At 38.7% G+C, this 26,959-nt stretch overlaps 2 protein-coding genes across 2 annotated transcripts in view; both read left to right on the forward strand.

Moving 5' to 3' along the window:
* Nucleotides 1-26,959, forward strand: part of MCU (mitochondrial calcium uniporter) — a gene marked incomplete at both ends in the record, with an annotated part of 180,900 nt that overhangs the window by 69,897 nt on the left and 84,044 nt on the right. The window lies entirely within an intron of this gene.
* Nucleotides 4,726-5,127, forward strand: LOC308262735 (small ribosomal subunit protein eS24-like; the record flags this gene model as incomplete). Its single annotated transcript, XM_080695372.1, has 1 exon — nucleotides 4,726-5,127. One exon carries the CDS (start codon nucleotides 4,726-4,728, stop codon nucleotides 5,125-5,127), a length of 402 nt encoding a protein of 133 aa, XP_080551498.1.

The following is a 26,959-nucleotide window of genomic DNA, read 5'->3' on the forward strand; positions in this document are numbered from 1 at the left end:
TACCTCCGGGCTACACTCCAAGACCTATTTTTGTACTTTTTATTTGGAAACAGGGTCTCTTAAGCCAGCGAGGCTGGCTCCAAACCTGCGCGATCCTCCTGTCTCCGCCTCCCAAGCACGGGGATTCAAAGCGTATGCCACCATGCCCGGCATCTGAATTCCCTGTTTTAGTATTTTATCTATATAGCGGCTGTAGTTCTGCCTCAGAAAGTTGTGTAGAATTGAGTTAGCAAGATAACAATTTCAACCTATTACATGGCAAGTTTAGTTCATTTACATAGATTATTATTACTAATATGCCATATTTTATTGCCCTTAAGATGCCATCAGTTAAAAGACATACCACCATTATTTATGTAGTATAATCTTATGATTAAAATATAACAGTGCTTTATTATACAAATTTTATTTTATACTTATTGAAAAATTTTAGATTTTTAAGATATTTATATATCAGGGCTAGGGTTATAGCTTAGTGGTACTTACCCAATAAGCAGAAGGTCTGGGTTCTGTTCCTACTTCTGTTTTTTAAAAATATATCATTCTATCACTCTTTTAGTTACAAAAAAGGGGAACTTTTTTGCGTTATTGGGGATGAAACCCAGGGACATTCTACCTCTGAACTATACATACCCCCTAGCCCTATTTTTTATTCTTTCTTTCTTTCTTTTTATTTTTTATTTTTTTATTTTTTGGTGGTACTGGGGTTCCTGGAAGCCCTTCTATCTCCGGGCTACACTCCCAGACCTATTTTTACATTTTTTATTTGGAAATGGTCTCCTAAGCCAGAGCACGCGGCTGGCTTCGAACCTGCGCGATCCTCCTGTCTCTGCCTCCCAAGCGCGGGGATTACAAGCGTGCGCCACCACGCCCCGCTTTTTATTCTTTATTTTGAAACAGGATCTCACTGAGTTGCAAAGGGCCTTACTAAGTAGCTAAGGCTGTTTGCTGAGATCCTCCTGACTCAGCCTCCCAAAATGCTGGGATTACAAGCATGCACCATCACACCTGGCTAAAAAGGAACTTTTACGTACAGTATCCTAAAGCTTCATACTTAGAATAGAAGTCGTGTGACTCTTTTTGTGTGTGTGTGTGTACGTATGTGGTACTGGGGATTGAACACAGAGGAATTCTGCCTCTGAGCTACACTGTTTTTTAGACACAGAGTTGTGGCTCTCTGTGTTTCATATAGTGTGATCCAGCCGTACCACTGTTGTCTCTGGAGTTTTCTTCCAAGCTTCTGAAACACACTCTGTACTTTTTGATGATGACCCCTTCTTGATCTCATTGTCAATGGAATGTCTAAACAACAGATTCGACTCATATTTCTTCCTAAAATGAACATTAAGTGGTTTGTTGAAGGAGATGAAAGGGTTGCACTTGACCAGTTATGTTATAAAGAACAAAACCAAGATCCTGCTTGCACAGGAAGCAACACTGTCAGAACCGCCATAGCTTTGCTGTCAGATTCCACAGAAGGTAGATGCATCTTGATTCCAAACAGGTCAAACGTGTGGAAAGTAGTAAGGTCTTGGTGTTTATGATTTTAACAGCTTCATGTAATTACAAATCACCCACTTACAATGTACAATTCACTGGTGGTGTAGTATTTTCACAGAAGTGTATAGACATTGCCACAATTAATTTTCGAACATTTTTGTCACCCCGACAAAACCTCTGATGTATTAGCAGCCATTTCTTCTCCCCCCCCCCCCATCCTCCTCTGATCAGCCACTTATCTAATTCCTGTCCCTGTGGATTTACCTACTCTGGGCATTTCTACAGTAGACTCCTGTACTCTCTGATCTATAGGTACAAGGTTTCTGATTTGAGATATTCTTTTCTAATATAGGTACTTACCACTTGAGCACTACTTTGGCTGTATCCCATAAGTGTTGATATAGTGTGTCTTCATTTTCATTCATTTCAAAGTATTTTCTAGATTTTCTTTTTGATTTCTTCCTTGTGCCATTTGTTATGAGGAGTTTGCTCTTTTTGTGTATTGGTGAATTTCTCAAATTTCCTTCTAATCATTTCTTAATTTTATTTTGTTGTGGTTACAGAGTTTTTTTTTTGTTTGGAACTGGGGATTGAACTCAGAGGCTTTCTACCTTTGAGCTATACACCAGCCCTATTTTATCTTTTATTTTGAAACAGGGGCTCACTAGGTTGCACAGGGCCTCACTAATTTTTTGAGGCTGGCTTTAATCCTCCTGTCTCATTCTCCCCAATACTGGGATTACAAGCATGATGAACCACCATGCCTGGCTCTACAGAGCATATTTGCTATGATTTTAATCCTTTTAAGCTTACTAAGGCTTGCTTTTTGACCTAGCATTTTATGTCTTGTATTTTTCTCTATTTTCCTTTGCTGCTTTCTTTTATATTAAATTCCTCTAATGACTTTTTTTTTTTTTTTTTTTTTTTTTGGTACAGGAGATGGAACCCAGGGCCTTCTACCTCTAGGCTATATTCCCAAACTTTTTTTTTTTTTTTTTTATGGTACTGGGAATGGAACCCTTCTACCTGCAGCTACACTCCCAGACCTATTTGATATTTTATTTGGAAACAGAGTCTCTTTAGCCAGGGAGGCTGGCTTCGCACCTGCGTGATCCTCTGAGTGTCTCCGCCTCCCAAGCTTGGGGATTAGAAGCCTGAGCCACCATGACCAGCTATTTTTTTTAATTGGAAACAGAGTGTCACTAAGTTGCTGAGAGCCTCCTCCTATCTCAGCCTCCCAAGTACCTGGGATTACTTGCATGTGCCACTACACTGGACTCTAATACTTTGTTCTCTAATTTTTTGAATTTTTTTCTTACTACATACTCTGGGACTTACCATACATTTTGACTTACAAAAATAGATTTCAGTTTTATATTAATTCAAGTGAAGTATCAAAGTGTTACTTCTAGCTGGGTATGGTGGCACACGCCTGTGATTTCAATATTTGGGAGGCAAAAATAGGAGAATCACAGGTTTGAGGACAGCTTTAGCAAATGAGTGAGGTCCTTAGCAACTTAGTGAGACTTTGTTTCAAAATAAAAAAGAAAACAGGACTGGGAGTATAGCTCAGAGATAAAATGCTATCTGGCTACAATGGGTTCAATCCTTAGTACCCTTCCCTGAAAAAAAAGTGTTACTTCTGTTTCTCTCAATTTCCACTTCTCCTTTTGTGCTATTTTATTATTTTTGTGCCATTATCATTGTACATATTATAAGTGTTTCAGACCTAGCAGTGTTGTAATTGTTAATTTGTATAAATTTATGCCTTTTAAAAAAGCTGAGAGGAGTGGAGAACAAGTGCCTTTTTATAGTTTGTTATATTAACCCTCTTATTTACCATTTCTGGTTGTCTTTTCTTGCATTTTGACAGTGAACCCATCACATGAAGTCAGATTTTGGCATCATGTTGGCGCTCAAGAAATTTGAATGTTAGAGCATTTAAGATTTCAGATTTTTGGGTTGGGGATGCAATGCTCAACCTGTATAAATATCTTGGCTGACAGACTTCTTTTGTTTCAGTACTCAAAATGTCATACCTCTGCTTTCTATTTTTCATTATTTCAGATAAGTCTACTGTTAACATTTTAAAAATTCTCTTAAGTGACAGTTTTTCTCTTGTTGCTTTCAAGGTATTTCTTTTTTTCTTTCTTTTTTTTTTTTGTCTTTGCCTTTTAATTTTTTTTGGAGGGGTGGGTTTTAGGATAGAACCCAGGGGCATTTGACCTCCAAGTACACCCCCTGCCCTACTTTTTATTTTGAAACAGGGTCTCACTAAGTAGCTGAGGCTGTCTGCGAACCGTGATCCTCTGGTCTCAGCCTCCCAAATGCTGGGATTACAAGTGTGCGCCACCATGCCTGGCTTGCCTTTAAACATTTTTTTCTTTGACTCTCAACATGATATCTTGATTGTGGATCTCTTTTGGAAGTATTTACCATTTATCCTTGGCCCTTATTATATATGGAATTCAGTGAAGTATCTTTGATTAGCTCATAACAGCATTAGCCTATAAGGTTTCCTTTTCCTGTTGTTTCTTTTTATCAAAGAGATAAACCCTTTGGGTGTGAGCTAGCAGAAGGTGAACTACTAGCTTCATTACTTCCAGAGACTTGATGACGTACTTGCACACTTCACTGCTGAGTCACAAATCTTTGCTACTCTTGAACTCTTTGTTTTTCCAGAGGCATTGACCAAATGTAGGAAATATGTAGCACTTTGCAAATAAATTGTTTCCTCTTTGTATATTCTTATTGCTATTGCAGGTAATAGATGAGAAAATTTAGAATTTGAATGACTAAAAATACTTTTAAAAAATAATTAAACCAGCCCAGATTATCCACTGTGATAGGCTGATTAGTTATCCCATAAAGATGCTTATGTCCTAATCTCTGGACCCTATGAAAATTGCTTTCTGTGGCATGGTGCCTTGGTCTTTCTAGTCCTCAGCCTACATCCTGAAGCTTTTGAGAGGCTAGCAGCCACCAGCCATCTTATCAGCATACAAAAGCTGCTCTTGCCACTCTGAAGATGCCAAGGATTTTATATGCTATGTGCCAGGAACCAGGGGCAGAAACCAAGCATATGTACTTACCTGCACCATAATGTCACATTGTGAGAAAGAAATACAAGTTGACAAAGTAGGTTTGTGAGTAAAATATTCTTCTGCATGATTTCCCAGTTTGGCAAGGGTGTAAGAGAAAAACTGTGGAGGTTCTGCCACCATCATGAATGACACAGTAACGATCCGGACCAGGAAATTCATGGCCAACCGTCTACTTCAGAGGAAACAAATGGTCATTTATGTTCTTCACCCTGGGAAGGCAACAGTACCTAAGACGGAAATTCGGGAAAAATTAGCCAAAATGTACAAAACAACACCAGATGTCATCTTTGTATTTGGATTCAGGACCCATTTTGGTGGTGGCAAGACAAATGGTTTTGGCATGATCTATGATTCCTTGGATTATGCAAAGAAAAATGAACCCAAACATAGACTGGCAAGACATGGCCTGTATGAGAAGACGACGACCTCAAGAAAACAGCGAAAGGAACACAAGAACAGAATGAAGAAAGCCAGGGGGACTGCAAAGGCCAGTGTCGGTGCTGGCAAAAAGCCAAAGGAGTAAAGATCCTGAAATGACTTTATCTGCGGTGACTATGTGAATTTTTCATGAAGATTAATAAACTAGAAAAACTTGAAAAAAAAAAGAGAAAAACTGCTTCTATTCTTTTTATTTTTTTATTGGTACATCATAATTATATATCATGATATGATGTAGTTAAACAAGAATGTTTTCAATTTGAAGAATGTTCTGATTTCATTCATGCTTTTAGAGAAAATTATAAAACATTAAAAAAAAAAAACAAAGAAGACTTTAGAAGATGAAAAGATCTTCCATGTTCATGGATAGGCAGATTAAATACCACCATAATGGCCAGGTACAGTGGTGGCGCATGCTTGTAATCCCTGCACTTGAGAGGTGGAGACAGGAGGATCATGCAGGTTCAAAGCCAGCTGGCTTAAGAGACCCTGTTTCCAAATAAAAATATAAAAATGGGTCTGGGAGTGTAGCCCAGAGGTAGAAGGTTTTCCAGGAACCCCAGTACCATAAAAAAAAAAAAAAAACACCACCATAATGGCTGTACTTCTAAAAGTGATCTATAGATTCAACACAATACCCATTAAATTACCAAGATCATTCCTCACAGACATAGAAAAATCAGTCCTTAAATTCATTTGGACAACAAGAAGCCCAGAATAGCCAAAGTAGTTCTCAGCAACAAAAAACATGCAGGAGGAATCACAATACCTGACTGTAAACTATACTACAAAGCCATAGTAATAAAAACAGCATGGTCCTGGCACAAAAACAGATACATAGACCAGTGGAGCAGAATAGAAGACTCCGAAACAAATCCACACACTTATAGCCAATTGATTTTTGACAAAGGGGCCAAAAACATACACTGGAAAAAAGATAGCCTGTTCAACAAATGGTGTTGGCAAAACTGGTTAACCATATGCTGGAAATAAATCCCACTTTCTCACCCTGCACAAGAATCAATTCAAGATGGATCAAAGACTTGGAAATTAGACCAGAAACCTGGAGGCACCTCGAAGAGGGCATAGGTCCAACACTGCAACACATAGGCACAGATAAAAACTTTCTCAACAATACCTCAAAGGCACAAGAAACTAAAAGGCGAATCAATACGTGGGATTGCATGAAACTGAAGAGCTTCTGTATAGCAAAGAGACCTATCAAGAACCTCAACCGAGAGCCAACAGAGTGGGAGATTTTTGCCAACTACTCTTCCAATAGAGGAGTAATATCTAGAATATTCAGAGAACTCAAGACACTCAGCACTAAGAAAACAACCCAATCCAAAAAAAAAAAAAATGGGAAAGTGAATTAAATAGTCACTTCACAAAGGAAAAAATTCAAATAGCCAGTAAATGCGTGGAAAAAATGCTCAACATCATTAGCAATCAGAGAGATGCAAATCAAAACTACCCTGAGATTTTACCTAACTTCAACTTGAATAGCAGTCATTCAAAACACAAACAACAACAAATGCCAGTGAGGATGTGAAGTGGGTACTCTAATACTTTGTTGGTGGGATTGCAAACTAGTGGGACCACTTTGGAAAAGGGTATGGAGGATCCTCAGAAGAATGAGAATGAATTTACCATTTGATCCAGCAATACCACTTCTGTGTATCTACCCAAAAGAAAGGAAACCAAACTGCCAAACTAATGCATGTGTATCTATGTTCATAGCTGCACAATTCACTATAGCCAAACTATGGAACCAGCCAAGATGTCCATCAACAGATTACAAAACTGTGGGATATGTACACAATGGAATTTTACTCAGCCACAAAGAAAAACACAATTACATCATTTACAGAGAAAATAGATGGAACAAGAGGACATTATGCCAAGTGAGATTAGTCAGTCACAAAAAATAAGAAATCAGATGCTCTCCCTAATATGTGAAAGCTAGGGAGAAATGGGTCATAGGAAGAACTCTAGTAAAGAAGGAGATTCTATAGATGAGCAAATAAGGTGACCTGAGGGAATGGGAGGGGGGAAGAGGGAAATTCTCTAATGTACATGATGTACTTTAACAAACACATCAAAGTCAATCACAAAGCCAAGCATGAGAAGGAGGGAGGAAGAGGAAATGGGGTGGGAATTGGGTAAGGGCTAATTGGGTGATGTGTGCATGTATGTCTCTACCATCTTCTACCCCATTAAGATGTATGACTATAATGCACCAATAAAAAATTAAAAAAAGAAAAGCATGTATATCTACTTGTATTTTCAGCTCATGGCATATAAGTTTTGTACAGTCATTATTTAGACTAAGAGTAATTACCTGAGACATACCATAGGTAGTAGACAGGATGTTTTGAAAGAAATTGCAATCAAAGATGTAAGAGATTCCTCCAGTTCTCCATGCATTTTCTATCTAGTTGTCATTTATTCCTTAAAGGCAATGAGATGTTTGATTTACTTTGGTGATAAAAGCCCAAGATTAAGGCAAAACAACCTCCTATTTTCCCTTTTCTATGTAACCTAAATTTACTTTCTTAGAAAAAAAAATACTGTTCTGCTCTGCATTTGTCCATGCATGGTGAGAAGGTAGTTTAGGTATTACGAAGCCAGACATGATGGCTCATGCCTTAATCCCAGTATTTAGGAGGTTGAGACAGGAGGAACACAGCGTTGAGGCCATCCTTAGTAATTTAGTGAGACTCTGTCTCAAAAAAAATGTGGGGGTGTAGCTCAGAGTTTAATTCTGAACTAAAAAAGAAAAAGTATTAAGAAACTTTTAGAAGTGATATCAGTAAGGTTTTGTTTACTCACTAATTAAATTAGATGATCATTTTATTATTTATTTATTTATTTATTGGTAATACTGGGGTTCCTGGAAGCCCTTCTACCTCTGGGCTTCACTCCCAGACCTATTTTATACTTTTTCTATTTTTGGAAACAGGGTCTCTTAAGCCAGCATGGCTGGCTTCGAACCTGCACGATCCTCCTGTCTTCACCTCCCAAGAGCAGGGATTAAAAGTGTGCGCCATCACGCCCGGCCTATATGTTTTATTATTTTTTATTTTTTTGAGTGGTGCTAGGGATTGAACCTAGGGCCTCATGCATACTAAACAAGCACTCTATTGCTGAGCTGGCCCCAGATTTTCTTTACATAAGTTAAAAATAATAAAGAAATGACATCAAGTAGAAAGCATTTAGAAAAATTACTTCTGAATAGAATTTGCTTATTTTTGGCTTTGTTTCTATCTTTCCCCACCTCCATCTCCCTCACCTTTTAAAACAACAACAACACAAACATCAAACAATCAAACTTTGAAGTTCATTTTCCAGGTACCATTGTCTTTCATCTTCTAGTGAGTCTTGGAATTCAATAATTTTTTTTACAGTCTTCAGAAACAAAGGGAGAAGTTAATAAATCCTAAAACAAGTATAGGACACACTAAACAAGGATCCTGAGATTGAATCCAGGGTTTTAAGCACACACTGTACCACTGAGCTAGCCCATGGTTAATGTGTGTATGTGTGTGTGTGTGTGTGTGTGTGTGTGTGTGTGTGTGTGTGTGTTTAACAAGGATACCAAGACAGTGAGTGGCAGGAAGAAGAATCTTTTTTGACAAATGATGTGAGAATAATTGGTTATACATCATAAAAGATTACAGTTGTGTCTCATCCTCATATTATGGAAAAGAAATTAACTCAAAATGGATCAAAGACATAAATGTAAGACCTAAGACAATAAAACTCTTAGAAGAACATAGTTATAAATCTTCATGATCTTGGATTAGTCAAATGATCTTTTAGATCTAACACCAGAGGCACAACAACACAAGAGAAAAAAAAAAAGATAATTGGATTTCATCAAAATGTAATCTCATCTGCAAAAACTATTTCCATTAAGGAAATTAGAAAATGACTCAGAAAATATTTGCAAATAACACATTTGATAAAAGTCTTGCATCCCAAATATCAAAAACCTCTTACAACTCAATAATAAAAAGACAGAAACTTTATTGAAAAATGAGGAAGGAGCCAGGCGTGGTGGCGCACACCTATAATCCCAGTACTCTGAAGACAGACGGGAGGATTGCAGGTTTGAGGTCATCTTCAACAATTTAGTAAGACTCTCAGCAACGTAGCAAGTTCCTGTTTCAAAATTAAAAGGGTTGGGGGAATAGCTCAGAGGTAGAATGCCTCTGTGTTCAATCTCTAGTACTATTAAATTATTAAATTTTTTGAATGCTGAATAGCAAAGTGCTTTTTAAAAAATATTTTATTGGTGCATTGTAGTCATACATTTTAATGGAATACAAGATGGTAGAGGCACACATGCACACATCACCCAATTAGCCCATACCCAATTCTCACCCCATTCCTTCCCCTTCCCTTCTTCTCCTGTTTGGCTTTGTGGTGGACTTTGATACTTTTGAGAATGTACATCATGTACATCTGGGAATCTCCCTCTTCTCTCCTCCCATCTCCCTCAGTGTGGTCGCTTTATTGCCCATCTGTGGTTTCTCCTTCTTCATCTAGACTTCTTCTCATGACCCTTTTTCTTCCCTACCTTCCACAAATTAGGAAGAACATCTGATTTTTTACTTTTGGTGGCTGACTAATCTCTCTTAGCATAGTGTTTTCCAACTCCATCCATTTCCTTGTAAATTACGTAATTTTGTTCTTCATTATGGCTGAGTAAAATTCCATTGTGTACATATTCCATAGTTTTGAAATCCATTCATCTGTTGGTGAACATCTTGGCTGGTTCCATAGTTTGGCAATTGTGAATTGTGCGGCTATGAACATATGCATGCAGTAGTTTGGTTATTTGGTTTCTGTTCTTTTGGTTAGATACCCAGAAGTGGTATTGCTGGATCATATGGTAGGCTTATTCCCCATTCTTCTGAGGATCCTCCATACTGTTTTCCAAAGTGGTTGCACTAATTTGCAATCCCACCAAAAATGTATTATAGTTCCCACTTCTCCACATCCTCACTGGCATTTGTTGTTGTTTGTGGGTTTTTTTTTTTTTGTGTGGGTCTGGGGATGGAACTCAGGGGCATTTGACCTCCCAGCTACAGCCCCTGCCCTATTATTTTTATTCTTTATTTTGAAACCAGGTCTCACTGAGTTGCAGAGAACCTCACTGAGGAACTGAGGCTGTCTGTGAACCACAATCCTCCGGTCTCAGCCTCCCGAATGCTGGGATTACAAGCGTGCGCCACCATGCCCGGCTTTGTTGTTTGTGTTTTTAATGATTGCCATTCTAATTGGAGTTAGGTGAAATCTCAGGGTTCTAAGTATTGTATCATGTCATTTGCAAATAGTGATAGTGTGAATGTTTTTCTTATTTTTACTCCTTTGATTTTCTTTTCTTGCCTTATTGCTCTGGCTAGAGTCTCAAGTACTATATTGAAAAGAAGTGATGATAATGGACCTTCTTGTCTTGTTCATGTTTTTAGGCAGGAATCCTCACAGTTTTTCCCCATTTAATATGATGTTGACTGTGGGCCTATTGTATATTACCTTTAAGATGTTAAGTTCTGTCCCTTCTGTTCTAATATTCTGTAATGCTTTTAGCATGAATGGGTGTTGTATTTTGTTGAATGCTTTTTCAGCATCTATTGAGATGATCATGTGATTTTTGTCTTTGGTTCTGTTTATGTGATGAATTACATGGATTGTTTTTCGTATTTTGAGTCAGACTTGCATCCCTGGGATGACTATTAAACAATTTTGAAATAACATTTCTCCAAAGGAGATATACAAATGGCCAATGTGCAATGAAAAGATGCCCAACATATTAGTCATTGGGAAATGCAAATCAGAACCACAAAAACACCACCTCACACTTACTAGGTGGCTATAATAATCATCAAAGACAGAAAATAACAAGTATTGGTGAGGATATGAGGACGTTGTAACCCTCCTACATTGCTGATGGGATTGTAAAATGGTACAGCCAGTTTCTAAGATAGTTTGGCAGTTTCTTCAGATGTTTTAATATAAATTTCCCATATGACCAGAAATTTCACTTCTATGTATACACTCAAAAGAAATACAAGCATATGCCCACACAAAAATGTGTACATATGTTCATAGCAGCATCATTCATAACAGCCAAAAGGTAGAAAAAACCAAAATGTCTATCATTGATGAATGGGTAAACAGACTGTGACATATCCATACAACAAAATATTATGCAACCGTAGGAAAGAATGAAGTACTGAGACATGCTGAACATGGATGCACCTTGAAATTAAGGAAGAAGACAATCACAAAAGACCACATATTGTCTGATCTTTTTTATTTATTTGTGTGTGTGGGGGGTACTGGGGATTGAACCCAGGGGTACTCTGCCACATCCGCAGCCCCTTTTATTTTTTATTTTAAAACAGGATCCTGCTAAGTTGCCCAGATTGGCCTCAAACTTGTGATCCTGGGGTCACAGGTAGCCGAGATTACAGGTATACATCACCACACCTATCATTGCCTGCTTCTGTTTGCATGAACTGTCTAGAATAATTTGCCTAGTCAAATTCAGAGACAGAAAGTGGATTAATGGTTGCCAGGGGCTGGGAGAAGGGAATAGGCAAGTGATTACTAATGAGTATACAGGGTGTTTTATTGCAGTGATGAGTGTTCTGGAATTAAGTTGTGGTGATGGTTGCATAACTCTGTGAATATAATAAAAACACTATTGTATGCTTTGAAATGGTGATCTTTATGATATATAAATTATATCTTAAGTGTGCGTTGTAAAAATAGCTATGGAAGAAGGAATTAGAAAATTAAATATGCCAATTCTCTTAAAAGTAATATTTTAAAATAGTTTGGCTAAGAGAGAGAGAGAGAGAGAGAGAGAGAGAGAGAGAGAGAGTGAGTGTGTGTGTGTGTGTTGAATGAATTAAGAGAGGAGGGAAGATACTTTTGTTGTCCCTTATTAAAAATAATTCTATCACAGTAATCTCTTAGCTGTAGTCAGGAGCACCAGGGCTACCCATTTAGAAGAAACCACAAAGAGCTTCCTTGCTCTGCCCTCTATCCTTCCATTTGTCTGGAAAGTTCTAGGAAATACTTGGAATAGCAGTGTCTGGATTTTGTTTTTGTTGACTTCATCTCTGGCTTTCTCTAATGTTAGTGTCTTCCTCACACTCAAGGAGGGTCAAATGAAGTTTTTTATGGGAAAGCACACTTAAAAGAACTAAAACCAGTCTTCAAATATAACGCAAATACAGTGAAACAAAGAATGGTGCTTTAATTTGGTAACATTGTGATGCCCACTTAGTCTGAACTACACATAGAGATAGTCATTGAATTAATATTTATTTTTGGATATTTTTGCCATATTAATTATATTGGAACACTAGATGGGGAGAAGGGTAATAGTACTCTGGAGGAAACGTAGGTAGAGAATTTTTCATGTACAATCTGGTATCTTTTTATTGGTAATCAGGAAAAAATCTGAATTAAATTAGTCAGGCAAGGAGTTTGGGAGAAGAAATGATAAGGCAGAGGCTGCTTGGAGCCAGTAGGGACCTTTTGGTTTAGATGTGTAAACTAATCATATTCTTAATCTGGACTGGGAGCTTTCAGAATTTTCCCCATGGCTTACTTTGCCTCTGAAACTTTGTACTCTGATAATAACCTCCTCAGCGTCTTAGATTTATTAATTTTAAATAAATCATTGTGGAGTCAAAGTTAAAATTACTTTGGTAATAGTTGGTGAAGATTCCCCAAAGCAAAAAAAAAAAAAAAAAAATACACCAAGTACACAGCATGTGGGACATCTTCTATTTATTCCAGTTTGGGTTAAAACAAGCCTTTGGGGTTTTGGGGGTTCCTGGCTGTTTTCAGAAACAGATGGTCATGTGGCTGTACATAGGCAGATGTTTCCTTTTCCTTGGAACCGAGCTGAAACTTAGAGAAGTGTTTAACCTGAGCGAATTCCTAGGGGAAGAGGGAGCATGACAAGTTGCTTAATTCCCATTCTTCAGAAAAACAAGAGCCTTCCTTTTTGTCAGTTCCTTTTTTCTCTTTCCCTTGGTTGCTGTGATATTTTTAAGTTCTTTGCAGCTTGGTCAAAGGGATAATGATCCTGGAATCCATTTTAGCAACAGGATCTCTATTAAAAAAAAAAAAACCCAAACTGTCCATTTTAAGAGAACAAGTACCCTGTGGTTTGTGATCACACATAGGCTGGAAAAAGCAGAAAATCCTTTTTATCCTCTTCAGATATTTGGGATCACTTCTGTGAGAGAAACCATGAGCGCTGCCGGGACTCTACAGCCTCCTTTTCACTGTCCCTAGGTTGGGATTTCCTACATTCAGCCCCAGCACCCTCCTTCATCACTCCTGATTCCATAAAAAATATCCCGACCACATGTCCTGCTGAGAGGAACACAGGACTGTCAGCATGAAGACTTCTATGTTGGCAAGCATGCAGAGATATGGTGTTATCTAAGCCTGTCCATTCCCACCTGTACAGTGCCTGCTACAGTCTTACCTTTACACCTGTCTATTCCCTCAGCCAGGCTCTTGCCAATGCTCTCGTTTTTCCATTTTAAAATCTACCTATTTGATAAGTCAAGTTAAATTTTTACATCTTCCATGGAACTCATTTGAACTTGTTTTCCTATTTAGCTTTGCCGGGATGTGTGTCTGATTTTCCTTCCTGGTCTGAGAGTTCCTGGCATATAGGCCCCAAATATTCTCATGTCTTGGCTGATAGGTAGCAAGTCCAGGAGCAGCAGAGGCTGTCAGTGCATTTGTCTCACAATGAGCAACACCCTGTGGAGCCATTCAAAGCGTTTAGGGATACTTGTGACTGGTGGTGACTTCAGCTGAGCCCAATGCGAACCAGAGCAAGCTGCGGCAGGCAGGCCGTTGAGTAGGAGAGTGTGAAGGGAGCTCCCAGCCATGAAAAAGGAAAGAGTAACTCCATTGATTCCAAGTTTTTGCAGAATGCACTTTAAGCATAATCAATATCTACCCTAAGTACCTCATTAAATAGTTTGAATGAAACCACCGCATTGCACATGTTCCACATTTGGCTAGAAAATGTCAATGTTAGACTGTTTTCAAATTGAATATTATTACTGGTATAGGTGTACCATCTGATTAGTGGGGCAGTGTTGAGATTTCTAGCCCATTTTCTTTTGAAGGAAAAGCATGTCAAGTTAAACTTTGCAGGATCGAGAGAGGGATATGGGGGGGGCTGTTGTTAGAAAGCGTTAATATAGAGCAAACACGGTTTATTTTCTCAAAGGAAGGAGGAGAGCAGAGATTATGCCAAGAAAAGTGGGCAGGGTGAGGTGGGGGAGAAGGCGACACGTCCTCAAATCAGATGCATGTGGGAAGGGTCTTTTCCTGATTGCCTCCAAATGTTTGGTGATGTGGGAGAGATGCATTATGTGGTCTTCCCTCCTTTCCTTTTTAAAATAATTCTATTACTTTGTCCTTGACTCTTCAGTTTCAAAAACAAGGAGAAGCTTATTAGAAAGTCCAGAGCCATCGGCATTATAGAAATTACCAGCCCCCAAAAGTCAATATCCAATTACTGTATCATTTTGGCTGCTCCACATAATTAACCCTGCTGCTTGATTCAGGAGAAGCCAGGGGTAAGACTGGGCACTGGTTTAATGCTTTGTGCGGTTGCTGCAAGGTTGAGGAGGCCCTTTACCTGTATCTAGGAGGGGGTGGAATTTTCCAAATAATTCCTTCTGCCTCTTGAGAACCAGTGTGGATGAGAAGGAGAGCTTACATGCTTGCTTTGAATTTGATTACACGGGAAGTACAAAGGCACTTATTTTCTTTGCTTTTGTTTCTTTAGGACCTATCAAATGAATACTGCCACATCGGGAAGTGGTACTCAGTTTTCTTAATAGATCTCTTACAGCATGTGCCTCTTTTTTTAAAAAAATATACTTTAAAGCATGTCTCTTATGCCAAAATGCATCTGATTTGAGGATGTGTCGCCAAAAGTGTCTGTGGTTTTTAAAGCTAATATTTGGTTTTTAAAGCCATAAATGTGATTTATTTACTTAAAATCAAGGCACCTTATAGCTGTGCATAATTTCCCTGAGCATTTTGTTGAAATCAAGTGCAGTTTTAATTGTCTGCATTGGGTTGTAGGAGAGGTAGAAGAATTGAAGTAAGCTTGCTTTGCTGAAAAGTCCCACAAAGCCATTGCTGCCAAGGATTAAATCTCTGGATGTCCTTGTCTGTCAGGAAAAGCCCTCCGTGTTCCCCGTAGCTCCTGTAAATGTGAATGTGGTGCTGTGCAGAGAGCCATCTCCTCATCTCCTCATCTCGGTGCTCCCGCAGGGGAAAGCCTGCCCTAGGTGTGCGTGGGTGTATGGGAGGCGGGCTGTGTTCTCTCCTCTCTGGCTCAAGTGCATTGCAGAGTGACTTGACCTTTTCAGGGGATCCCTCCTAACCAGAGCAACGGGGTAATTCCTAAATGTGGATGCATTTTCAGCTCTAAAATGATAGCACCCTGATTGGAGTGAGAAGCACAGGGCATATGGGGGATGGCGGTAAAACACGACCAATTTGTAGTGTGTCTTTCACTTGCTCGATGGAGCCGTTCAAGCAGAATCTTGCTGCTGTCAAGGGGCTGGGATTCCACACCTTATGGGGGTTGCTCTGCTCTTCCTGTATCCAGGGCTTCTTCTGCCTCTAGATATTTAGCACGCCGATGCGCTGATGCCTTTTCATAATCCAGCAGGAAGATCTTCCCAATTTCCACATATATCACATAGTCAGCGAAGCAAATGGTTGAAGTGGCTGCTCCAGACAAACCTGGTGGTGCTACTGCCAGCAGTTTTCTAATAACCTTGGTGCCTCTGCAGCAAGGTCAGTGGTTGTGTTTACTGGAGCCGCAGCTCCGCTCTCCTCTTTCTCTACCTCACCATCCCCCAACTTCTTCTCCTGCCCCCTACCACTTACCAGGAAACCGGCCTTCCATATGCAGAAACAAGACAAGACATTTTAAAAAGCATATTTCAGAGTTTTAAAAATGTGCATAATCAAAACATATCCCAATGTCCAGGAACATTCAGTGATTGTCAGTGGCGGATTAAGGAAACAGAATATAAAATAGCCAAATGTATTCTGAAAAGTCATGTTTGTTGAGTAGGCACTTATCTGACAGATTGAATGAGCTTCTTTTGTGTTTTGGAATATACTTCAGAATCACAATTTTCACTTTTAGTGTTTATGTAGAAATCTCCTACTGGCTTATTTCATGAAAATAAAGGCTTCATCTCTGACTCGTGTCTGTTGTATGATCCTACAAAAGCAGCAGTTTTCACCTTTTTTTAAATTAAAATTTTTTTTTTTTTTTGGTGGTACTGGGGTGGAACCCAGGGGCTTTGCTACCTCCGGGCTACACTCCCAGACCCATTTTATATTTTATTTGGAAACAGGGTCTCACTAAGTTGCTGAGAGCCTCACTCAGTAGCTGAGGCTGGTTTCGAACCTGCGCGATCCTCCTGTCTCAGCCTCCCAAGCGCAGAGATTACAAGCGTGCGCCACCATGCCCGGCTTAATTTTTTAATTTTTTTATTTTTTGGTGGTACTGGGATTGGAACCTTTCTACCTCCGGGCTACACTCCCAGACCTATTTTATATTTTTATTTGGAAACAGGGTCTCTGAAGCCAGCGCGGCTGGCTTCAAACCCACGCGATCCTCCTGTCTCTGCCTCCCAAGCGTGGGGATTACAAGCATGTGCCACCACGCCTGGCTTGCTTTAATTTTTTTAAAAGAAGAACAAAATAATTTATGTGTAGCCACTTATTTTAATTTAGTACTAGTTGTCGATGTGATAATAGAAATGAGTGAAGAGAATCCTATGGGAGAGGAAGTTTTTATAAAAATCAAGAGTGTTGCTCAGCAGCTCTTATTTACTAGATGCTTACTGAGTATATACGATGGGAATGTATTGGAAATTTCAGAGATTTTAACAACTCTTGCCTACAAGCTGTTTCTTACCTGTTTGAGATGAAAGTTGCCCATGTAACAGGAAGTGAACAAGATTATGTCCAACAAAGTATTGTGCTGTACAAGTAAAAGTTTGAGAATCTGATAATACATAAAGTACTGGTTTGCTAAAGAGACAGTTTCATTAAATGTGAGATTGGTTTTCAGACACATCACTCGGTTTAGTTAATGTCGTTTTAGCTAGCTGTTTGGGAAATTCTAGCTAGTTTTTTTTTTTTTTTTTTTGTGGTACTGGGGTTCCTGGAAGCCCTTCTACCTCGGGGCTACACTCCCAGACCTATTTTTACATTTTCATTTTGAAAACAGGGTCTCCTAAGCCAGCGCGCGCGGCTGGCTTCGAACCTGCGCGATCCTCCTGTCTCTGCCTCCCAAGCGCGGGGATTACAAGCGTTGGCCACCACGCCCGGCAAGTTTGTTTTTAAACGTCTGACCAGTATTGTATTGTATCTGAACACATCAATGGAGACAGAGCAACTACTGTTTTACTACCTAAACGAGTGCCACAGTAGGGAGAGCTATGTTTAGACTTAGTACCATCGCATTTGGGCCGACTCTTGCTGTGTCCTCCTGAGCCTGTTTTCTCATCAGAAGAGTTGAGTTGTTGGTTACCAGTTCATAGGTTTGTTGGAATTAAATTATTTTGAAGCACAAAAACATCATTTCCTCAGGTTTTTTTTTCACTAAATTCAATTCTCTTGGAAATATGCCATCACTGGTAGGATATGTAAGTTTTAATCTTGGAGTGTTTCTTACCCACTTATTCTTGTGCAAATAACCAAATTTGTGTTTTCTGATTCTTCTTTATAAATCTTTATATCCTGAACTTGAAATAGCTGAAAGCAAAGATGATTAATATACAAGAAGGGATTTTTTTGAGGATCATAATTTAGTCTCAAGCTTAAAAAGATAAACTTTCAAGCAGGTTAATAACATATAAAAGTACATATAAAAACTATCTTTAGAGTTAAAACAAACAAACAAACAAACAATTTGAAAGACAAGCCTGTAGTCCTTGCACCTTAAAAAGTAACTTGTCCTTCGGAACCCAGCTGAGATCCCACCTTTAAGACTCTTTCTCTGGCCAGTCTTGCCCACAGTAATCTTTCCTTATTAAAAACTTAGTTTCTCTTGGCTCTATAAATTCAGTTGTATTGACCTCTCACTTTGCACATAAGCATTGTTATAAACCAATGTGTAACTATTTTTATGATTGTACTGTGCCTTGTTAATTAGACCGGAGTCCCTTAGTCGTCACGGCTCTGTCTTCTGCTTCTTCATTTTTTTCACAGCACCTCAGTGGTGCTTTGTACATAACAGGCTCTGAGTGGAGACCTTGTCCTCTATGACAGTGATAACAAGACCCAACTATTCAGTATTCCAGGCTACAGGGCTATTCTGGCTTACACATTCAGTAAGTATTTAGCCCCGTATCCAATAGTTCTTGACTTTGAATACATCCCTCCACTGGGTTAAAGTGAATCCATATCTGCTTTCTAGTATAGCACTGGGATGATGTGATTGTAGTGAAAACACATAAGTAACAGGGTGATATTAATGGTTGCACATACAAACTAATAACGAATAAGCTTTATCTAGTGCATTCTATCTGGAAATTTTATACCACACCCATAATGGACCTGCAGTGGACCAAGTAGTTTGTTGGAATAAACTTCACATCTGCTAAGTGATGACTAAAGAGACTAATGGCTGAGTGTGTCTGAATCCCTTCCTGGGAATGTCTAGAAGGAAGTGGGATGTCTTGTAACTAGTTGTGCTATTTTGACAAATCTCTTTTCTTTCTCTTTAACTGAAAAAAATAAGACTATACTTAGAGTCGTGGTACTGGTTTATTTGTGCTTCTGGAGTGATTATTGTATCTAGACTCTTTGAGACTTGTAAAGAGTGGTTTGGGATACTAGATGAGAAAAATAGAGAGCAGTCTTGCAATTTCTCAATTCTTTTCTTTGAATTGACTTTTGGTGACTTGACCAGATCTAAAAAGGGGAGTACATGGCTGGAGATTTTGGAAACAGCTAAAATACTTAAGAATATATTATTGAACTGGGTTTGGTGGTGCACACTTGTAATCCCAGCATTCGGGTGGCTGAGACCAGAGGATCGCAGTTTGCGGACAGCCTCGGCTACTTAGTGAGGTCCTCTGCAACTCAGTGAGACCCTGTTTCAAAATAAAGAATAAAAATAGGGCAGGGGTGGGTGTAGCTTGGAGGTCAAGTGCCCCTGGGTTCCATCCCCAGACCCGCAAAAAATAAAAAAAGAATATATTCTTAATACAGTAGCTAGTAAGATTTTTTAAGCTATAAATATTATATAATTCAAGTTTTCTTCTTGGTAGTATGTGGACTGGTTAGTATTTAATAGAGTCAAAGGCTTACATTTGAGTGATTGCTGTTATATGTCGGTGACAGTAGAGCATTCCAAAATGTCTGCAGCTTCTATGATACATTTACAGGTACATTAGATTTAACTTCAAGGTCAAGTGTGTGTAGGAGCTTATAAAAATTTATACTGCTAGCTTTAAATGATTTTGTAGTCCAATCACCTTGTTTTGGGTTCTAATTTGTTTTATGGAAAACTGTTCCAGTTTCATAGTGCATCTAGATGAAATAAAGTTAAACTTTTTTTTTTTTTTTTTTTTTGTCGTACTGGGGGTGGAACCCAGAGGCTTTCTACCTCTGGGTTATACTCCGACCTATTTTTTATATTTTATTTGGAAACAGGGTCTCACTAAGTTGCTTAGAGTCTCACTAAGTAGCTGAGGCTGACTTCGAACTTGTGCGATCCTCCTGTCTCAGCCTCCCAAGCACTGGGATTACAAGTGTGCGCCACCATGCCCGGCAAGATAAAACCATTTTTGATGCACAGTATTAGCTCTTTTTCTCACCCCTTTCTCTAAATGTAAGACTAGTGGCCTTTATCTCTAGGATGCATAACTTCCCCTTTCTAATTCCATGAGTCCTGTTAAGATCTGTTACTTCTTTACTCTCCATCAAATTTATACCCAAGTAAGAGACTACCAGTATGCTGGTATTTATAACACTTCTGGGCTTCTGAATTAGATTCACTGTTTCAAATCATGGCAAAAATAATTAACATCTTAAAGTGATTTCAGATTGGACCAAACTACTTAAATCACACCAGGCCATATAGAGCAGGGGCTGGAAAGAAATTTGAAAACCACTATAGCTTCTTAAAAAAGGTGTCAATTTCTCTTCTCATTACATGACCCATCCACTATTTCTAAATATATGCCTTTTTTTTTTTTATGATGGTGGTACTGGGGATTAAACCCAGGGCATTCTATCTCTGAATGACACATCTAGTCCTGTTTTATTTTTTATTTTGAAACTAAGTTGCAGAGAACCTTGCTAAATTGCTGAGGCTGACTTTGAACCTGTGATCCTCCCGTCTCAGCTTCCCAAGTATGGGATTGTGCCCAATTTATATACTTCTGATATACTTGCTGGCTTTGGTTCTGATCTGAATAATGGCTCAAGTCAGCAGATTTTATGGGAACTAATTTTCTCTGCCATGCACATGGTAGACTACTTTCAAGCTGTAAACTGTGGGTCCTAATTCTGAACTGTGTTGATCTTTCTTAACTCTATAGCATTGCAGTCCTGACACACGCATTTTGGTCTAGGTGTATTGTTTCTTTCATGTTGCAAAATTCAGCAATGGATGTGGAAGAAAAAGATAATTTCTGTTGTTTCCAGTGAATGATAGCCTTTTCCATAGAATATAGAAGGGAAATATCTTTTAGGCAATCCAGAGCCTCCTGTTCTCCTCCAACCCCCAGATGAAAGTACAGGGAGAATATGGGAAGTAGTACATGTTCTATTCCTCTGAGAAACCTGATCAAATATGTAAAGATTATTCATTAAATGAAATTCAAGGAAAACCATACATATTCCTCTTAGAAATTATGAAAACTGCAAGATAATTCTAGTATGTTCTGTCTTTGACTTACTGTTTTGCAGATGAGTGGTGATGAAGGTATAGTAGGTAAGGAATTGAAATACACATCTTGTATTATATTGAATATCTGTTTGCTTGATGAAATAGCTGTGGGTATTCCTGGGATTCCCTGGCGCTTGTTTATTTATAGATCTGTATCTAGGGAAAGCTGCAGCTCCATAAGAAAAGCTCTGAGGCATGCATCCTGCCACTATGCTCAGAAAGCTTTGATTACAGAAGAACTTTGTGAATAACAGCACTACAGTCGAAATGTAATCTCCTAGGATCTCAAAGTCAGTGTACATTTTAAATCATAATAGTACTTTTCATTTTGATTATAGAGAAATAAGAAACAAAGAAATGAATTGTGGTTTGACAAAGATAGATCGTATATTTTGGAGGCATTTTAAATTCTTGGAGGCCTTGCTCTCTTGATATATACTTAATGGATACTCTTGAGAGTGATTGGTTCTTGCCAGCAGGAATAGTGTTGATAAGATATATTCTTGATAATCTAAGTAGATGGTAAAGGGGTGGCAAGATCAGGCTAAAATGTAAAGAGTAAAGAGCTCCTCATTGTTGAGAGGTAAAATGTGCTGGCATATTTTGTCTTTGTTGCCAGGCCCTGTTCCCAGCAGTTCAAACTAGTGATATGTCTTATATCATTTTAGATCCTTTATATTGTGAAATGACTATAATGCCTTAAAATAAAAATATAAGTGTAAATCTCACCTGCTCACTACCTGTTACCACACTTAAAAAATTGTACAGATGGATAAAATAGGGGCTAGGGATGTAGCTTTGGTGGTAGAGTACTTGCCTACAACCCCACACTAAACCAAAACAAACAAAAAATTCAAGATGGACAAAATTTTAACTTACTGTTGTATGTGAACAGCAAAACATAATTATTAGTATTTTTATTTCATTTCTTTCTCAGTTTTAACTTTCTTCAGAGCATCCCCATCAGTACTCCCAGTCCAGGGGAATGAGGTCAGTTTCTTATGCTACCCTTGTATGAATTTTCCTTAGGTAATGATTTTCTCTTTAAAAAAATGCCATCTTGTTTTCCTTTAAAATGTATGACTACAAAGCACTGATTAAAAAAATTTGAAAATGCCAAAAAAGCTCTCTTTTCTCCTAACTTTTAAGTTTCTTCTTAGTTATACTACCTATTTAGATATAGAAGTTGTTCCTATTTGTATTTTGTTATCATGTAGAAGCCTTTCAGCCCAATATTCTTTCTCATAGTTACTGAGATGCCACAAATCACCAGGCGCCACTAACCTGAATAATTACTACTTGAGAGCAGTTATATTGGTTGTAAAATTATCTCTGTGCCTTTATGTAAGAATATGAAATTACATAAATTTATTTTCAATTTTCCTTTCTGAACATGTTTCCTTTTGTGTAGGAAATTCTTTATAAATGACAAAAATTTTAAAAAAAATTTTTTTTGGTGGTACTGGGGTTCCTGGAAACCCTTCAACCTCCAGGCTATTTTATATTTTTATTTGGAAACAGGGTCTTTTAAGCCAGCAAGGCTGGCTTTGAACCTGCGTGATCCACCTGTCTCCCCCTCCCAAGAGCAGGGATTACAAGTGTGCGCCGCCATACCTAGCCAAAAATTTAATATTTTTAAGTGACTGTATCTAGAAGAGATTGCTACCTTTTGCACCTTTATCAAAAGGAGCCTTTGAAGTCAAGTTTGAATCCTTCCTCTGTCATTTCCCAGCTGTTTGACCTTGGGTAGAGGCACTCGGTATTTCCTTGTGAATTTGAGAATAACGATAATGCCTCCTCGGGAGTTTGTTTTGTAGATTAAGTGACATGGGTGCATGTAAGGTATCCTGTATTATGCTGCTGGCTCCCAGCAGATGTTTTTGGCAGCAATGACTGTGCTGTGTTTCTAGGCTCACTGCAGGAGCCTAGAAACAAGCTTCTTTATAGAGATGAGGCAGAATCTGCCCAGATCTTCTTTTGGACAAAATAAAGCAACAGATGGGAAGCCAGATGTTAAAACTACTCAAAAAGAGAGATCAACCAACAAAAAGAAGAAATAAAGGAACTATTAAAGCACTTTTGTAGAAACTCAGTATTCTGGTATCTCTTAATACCCTGTATGTGTTTGTGGCTGTAAGAATTTGCTTTGTTAAAACAGATATACTGAGATCTGGTTTATATCTAACTTTATAACAAATAAAAATTAGTAACTTATACAGCAATCATTTTATTATTACCTTTAGTGTTTTGATTGATTAGGACCAGCACGGTGGCTTTTTGTTTGGGCTTTCTTAAATGGTTGCAATCATATGATGGTTGGGACTTTCTTACTTCTGACTGGCTGAGCCTGGCTGCTATTTGGGACTTCCACTAGGGCTGTCGGCTGGAATATTTTTACATGTGGTCTTTCTCTGTAACTTAAATTTTCTATGTGCATAGCAGCTGGGTTCCAAGACTGAAAATCCCAAACAACCAGAAGGAAATGAGGTAGGATAGAAGAAATTTTAAAACAAAGAGAGAAAGAAAGAAAGAAAAGACACATAAAAGAAGAAGAAAATCAGTTTTTATTTATTTATTTATTTTTTTGGTACTGGGGATGGAACTCAGGGGCACTGTACCTCCAAGTTATACCCCTACCCCTACTTTTTATTCTTTATTTTGAAACAGGGGCTCACTGAGTTGCAAAGGGCCTCACTAAGTAGCTGAGGCTGGCCGCGAACCCAGATCCCCCTGTTTCAGCCTCCCAAATGCTGGGGTTATAAGCATGTACCACCATGCCCATCTTGGAAATAAGATTTTAATTCATAAGTTGTAGATACTTTCTCAGACCTATCTGTCCCAGCCCTCTCACTCCCAATTTCACTGGAGAGGTCCATAAGTCTTTAAGTTAACCCAAAACTCAGTCACCCATGATAATTACCTTGTGTACTGCTGATCAACTCACCCATCAAATAGTTTGAACAATTGAGATAGCTCACATTCTCCTTTGAATATGTATTTCTTGATTTCCTAAATAAATCTCTTTTCCTCTACTGACACATGATGAAATTCCTTTCTGTCATCTTCAGACCCCACTGGTTAGTTCTCTCCTCTTTCTTAGAACTCCTCAGTCTAATAGAGGTATCTCTTCCCATACAGAAACCATGTTAGCTTTATTACCTGGCCTTCATAGGTCTGGGGAAGTAGCTCAGTGTAGAGCACTTGCCTAGCTGAAAAAACAAAACCAAGAAGTTATGCATCATTACTTCTTCCCTCTTCATAAGCCTAACCAGATTTAGGGAATCAAACTCAGATATTTAAGGGAAGAATATCAGCTTCGTTATATTGTAAGAAAAGCAGACGGAACAGGATATGGTGGTACACGCTTATAATCCCAATAGTTGGGGCTGAAATAGGAGGATCCAAAGTTTGTGACCAGCCTTAGCTACTTAGTGAGACCCTCTGCAACTTAGTGAGACCATGTTTCAAAATAAAGAATAGAAAATAGGGTTGGGGGTAGAGCTCACAGGTAGAATACCCCTGGTTTAACCCAGCATGGCAAAAAAAAAAAAAAAGCATCTCTTCTGCATGCAAAACACATTCTTTCCTTGTACCAAAGCTTCTAGTTCTCATTCTAACTCCAAGTTCAAGATTGTATCATCTAAGTCAAGTCCATGAGTGGATGAGATACCTCTGTTATTTATGCCGGACACTCAAGACCCCAAAAACCACCAAGGAGCTGTCTCCACTGTAAATGCATGAGGGTCTTTATTGCAAGCTCGAGTTTGGACTCCCAGCACACTCACCAATGCAACAGCAGTGGTTGAGAGCCCCAAGCGGTTAGAGGACAGGGTTTTTATTACAAGCAAGGAGAATTCCAGCTCAGCTTTACAGTGATTGGCTGACATTTAACTTGGGTGTCTTGGCGCACCTGGATTGGTCTAGGTTTTGCACCTTTGGCCATTATGGCCCATTATGCCATACAAGGTATTGGTAACAGTGATTGGCTGTTGCTTGGGGTGATTAAGGTTCTTATTTCTTATGGGCAGTCCAGGAACTGGATGGGGGGATTCCGGAGATCATTTTCAGGAATTGGAAACTTACAGAAATAGAAACTAAGGCCTACTATTAAACTTCTACTACCTAAAGCCTGTCATGGCATCGCTTTGGTTCTTCACCTCAGGTGCAATCATTTGCATCAAGCTTCTTGAGGGATAAGTCTCTTGGAGACCTGTTACTAAAAGGAGAAGTCTTTGCCCCATATACATGCAACATACAGTAGAGGGACAGGCAGAGTATAACCACTGCCCATCCTTCTATTCAGCAGTTATTGGGTGATAGCAGTTCTGGAACACAGATGGACGCCAGTGGCCAGCTCTTTGAGGCGTAATGTTTTATATGTGGGGTTGTTTGCTGAGATTTTTGGCTCTGCCCTTTGGGCTCTATTTTCTGCTGAGTCAATTTGAAAAATCGCTTATTCTATCTAATACAAGGCCAAAGCTTTTACAGGAAAATTTAAATAATCCGATTCCCTCTGATCACAGACTCGAACAGAATTTTAAATTTTCTAGGTAGAATGACTTTTTTTTAACTATCTGATTTTGTTATGATTTTCTAGTTTTATTGACTAGAGAATGGTTTTTTTTTTTTTTTTGCACTTAGACTGCACTGAGGTTTCTTTGTGACAATATAGTTAATTTTCATAAATGTCTCATAGGCATTTGATAAGGTTGTTTTTTTTTTTCCTGTATTGGGGATGGAACCCAGGGCATGCTACCTCTGAGCTACACCCCCAGACCTATTTTTTAATTCTTTATTTGGAAACAGGGACTCACTGAGTTGCAATGGGCCTCACTAAGTATCTGATCCTTCTGTCTCAGCCTCCCGAATGCTGGGATTACAAGCATGTGCCACCATGTCCGGCTAGGTTTTTTCTTTTCTTTTTTCTTTAGAATTTTCTAGGTATAGAATATATTCACACATCCATAATTTTGTTTATCCTCTAGATTGTTTAAGTAGCCTCTCCCTTATTATTCTTGTGTACTTGAGCTGTGATATTCCAAGATGTGAAAGTATCCTGTTAGGTTTCAGTGAGTTTTACCCTATACCTCCTGCTGTTTCTGCTTGATGATAACTAGTGGTTGTGCTGTTTTTGCATAGACATTCATGATTGTTCATACTCCCAAGTGATCTTGAGTGGTATCTAACCTTTGTGAGCCTCAGTTTGATAATAAAGCAGTACTATACTATAGTAGATTGAGGTTTTCAATTTTTAATTATTATGTGGCCCTAATTACAAAAGCAATAATGATGTATAAAATTCGGACAGCATTTGGGATTTGTAATCCAGCATTTGGGAGGCTGAGACCAGAGCATCACGGTTAGTGGACAGCCTCAGTTACTTAGTGAGGCCCTGTGCAACTTAGTGAGACCCTGTTTCAAAATTAAAAAATAAAAATTAGGGCAGGGGGTATAGCTCAGAGGTCAAATGCCCTGGGTACCACCCCCAGACCCACCAAAAAAAAAAAAAGTATTTGTTAGAATTGTCTAGTCAGAGCCCAGTGTGCCCATAATTTTATTACTTGGGAGTCTGGGACAGGAGGATCACAGGTTTGAGGCCAGCCTAGGCAACTTAGTGAGGCCCAATGCGACTTAGTGAGATATAAGTTTATTTTGAATCATCTGGAATTATAGTTTAGAAGCTGTAGGATTGAAAGTATTAGAATTGTCTAGTCAGAGCTGGATGTGGTGGCGCATGCCTGTAATCTCAGTACGTGGGAGGCTGAGAAAGGAGGATCATAGGTTTGCAGCCAGCCTCAGTAACTTAGTGAGGCCTTCTGCAACTTAGTGAGACCTTGTTTCAAAATGAAGAATAAAATAGGGTTGGGGTATAGCTCAGAGGTACAATGTCCCTATGGTCCATCCTCAGTACAAAAAAGAA

The sequence above is a fragment of the Muscardinus avellanarius genome (genome assembly GCF_963383645.1).
Source record: "Muscardinus avellanarius genome assembly, chromosome: 4".
Taxonomy (NCBI): domain Eukaryota; kingdom Metazoa; phylum Chordata; class Mammalia; order Rodentia; family Gliridae; genus Muscardinus; species Muscardinus avellanarius.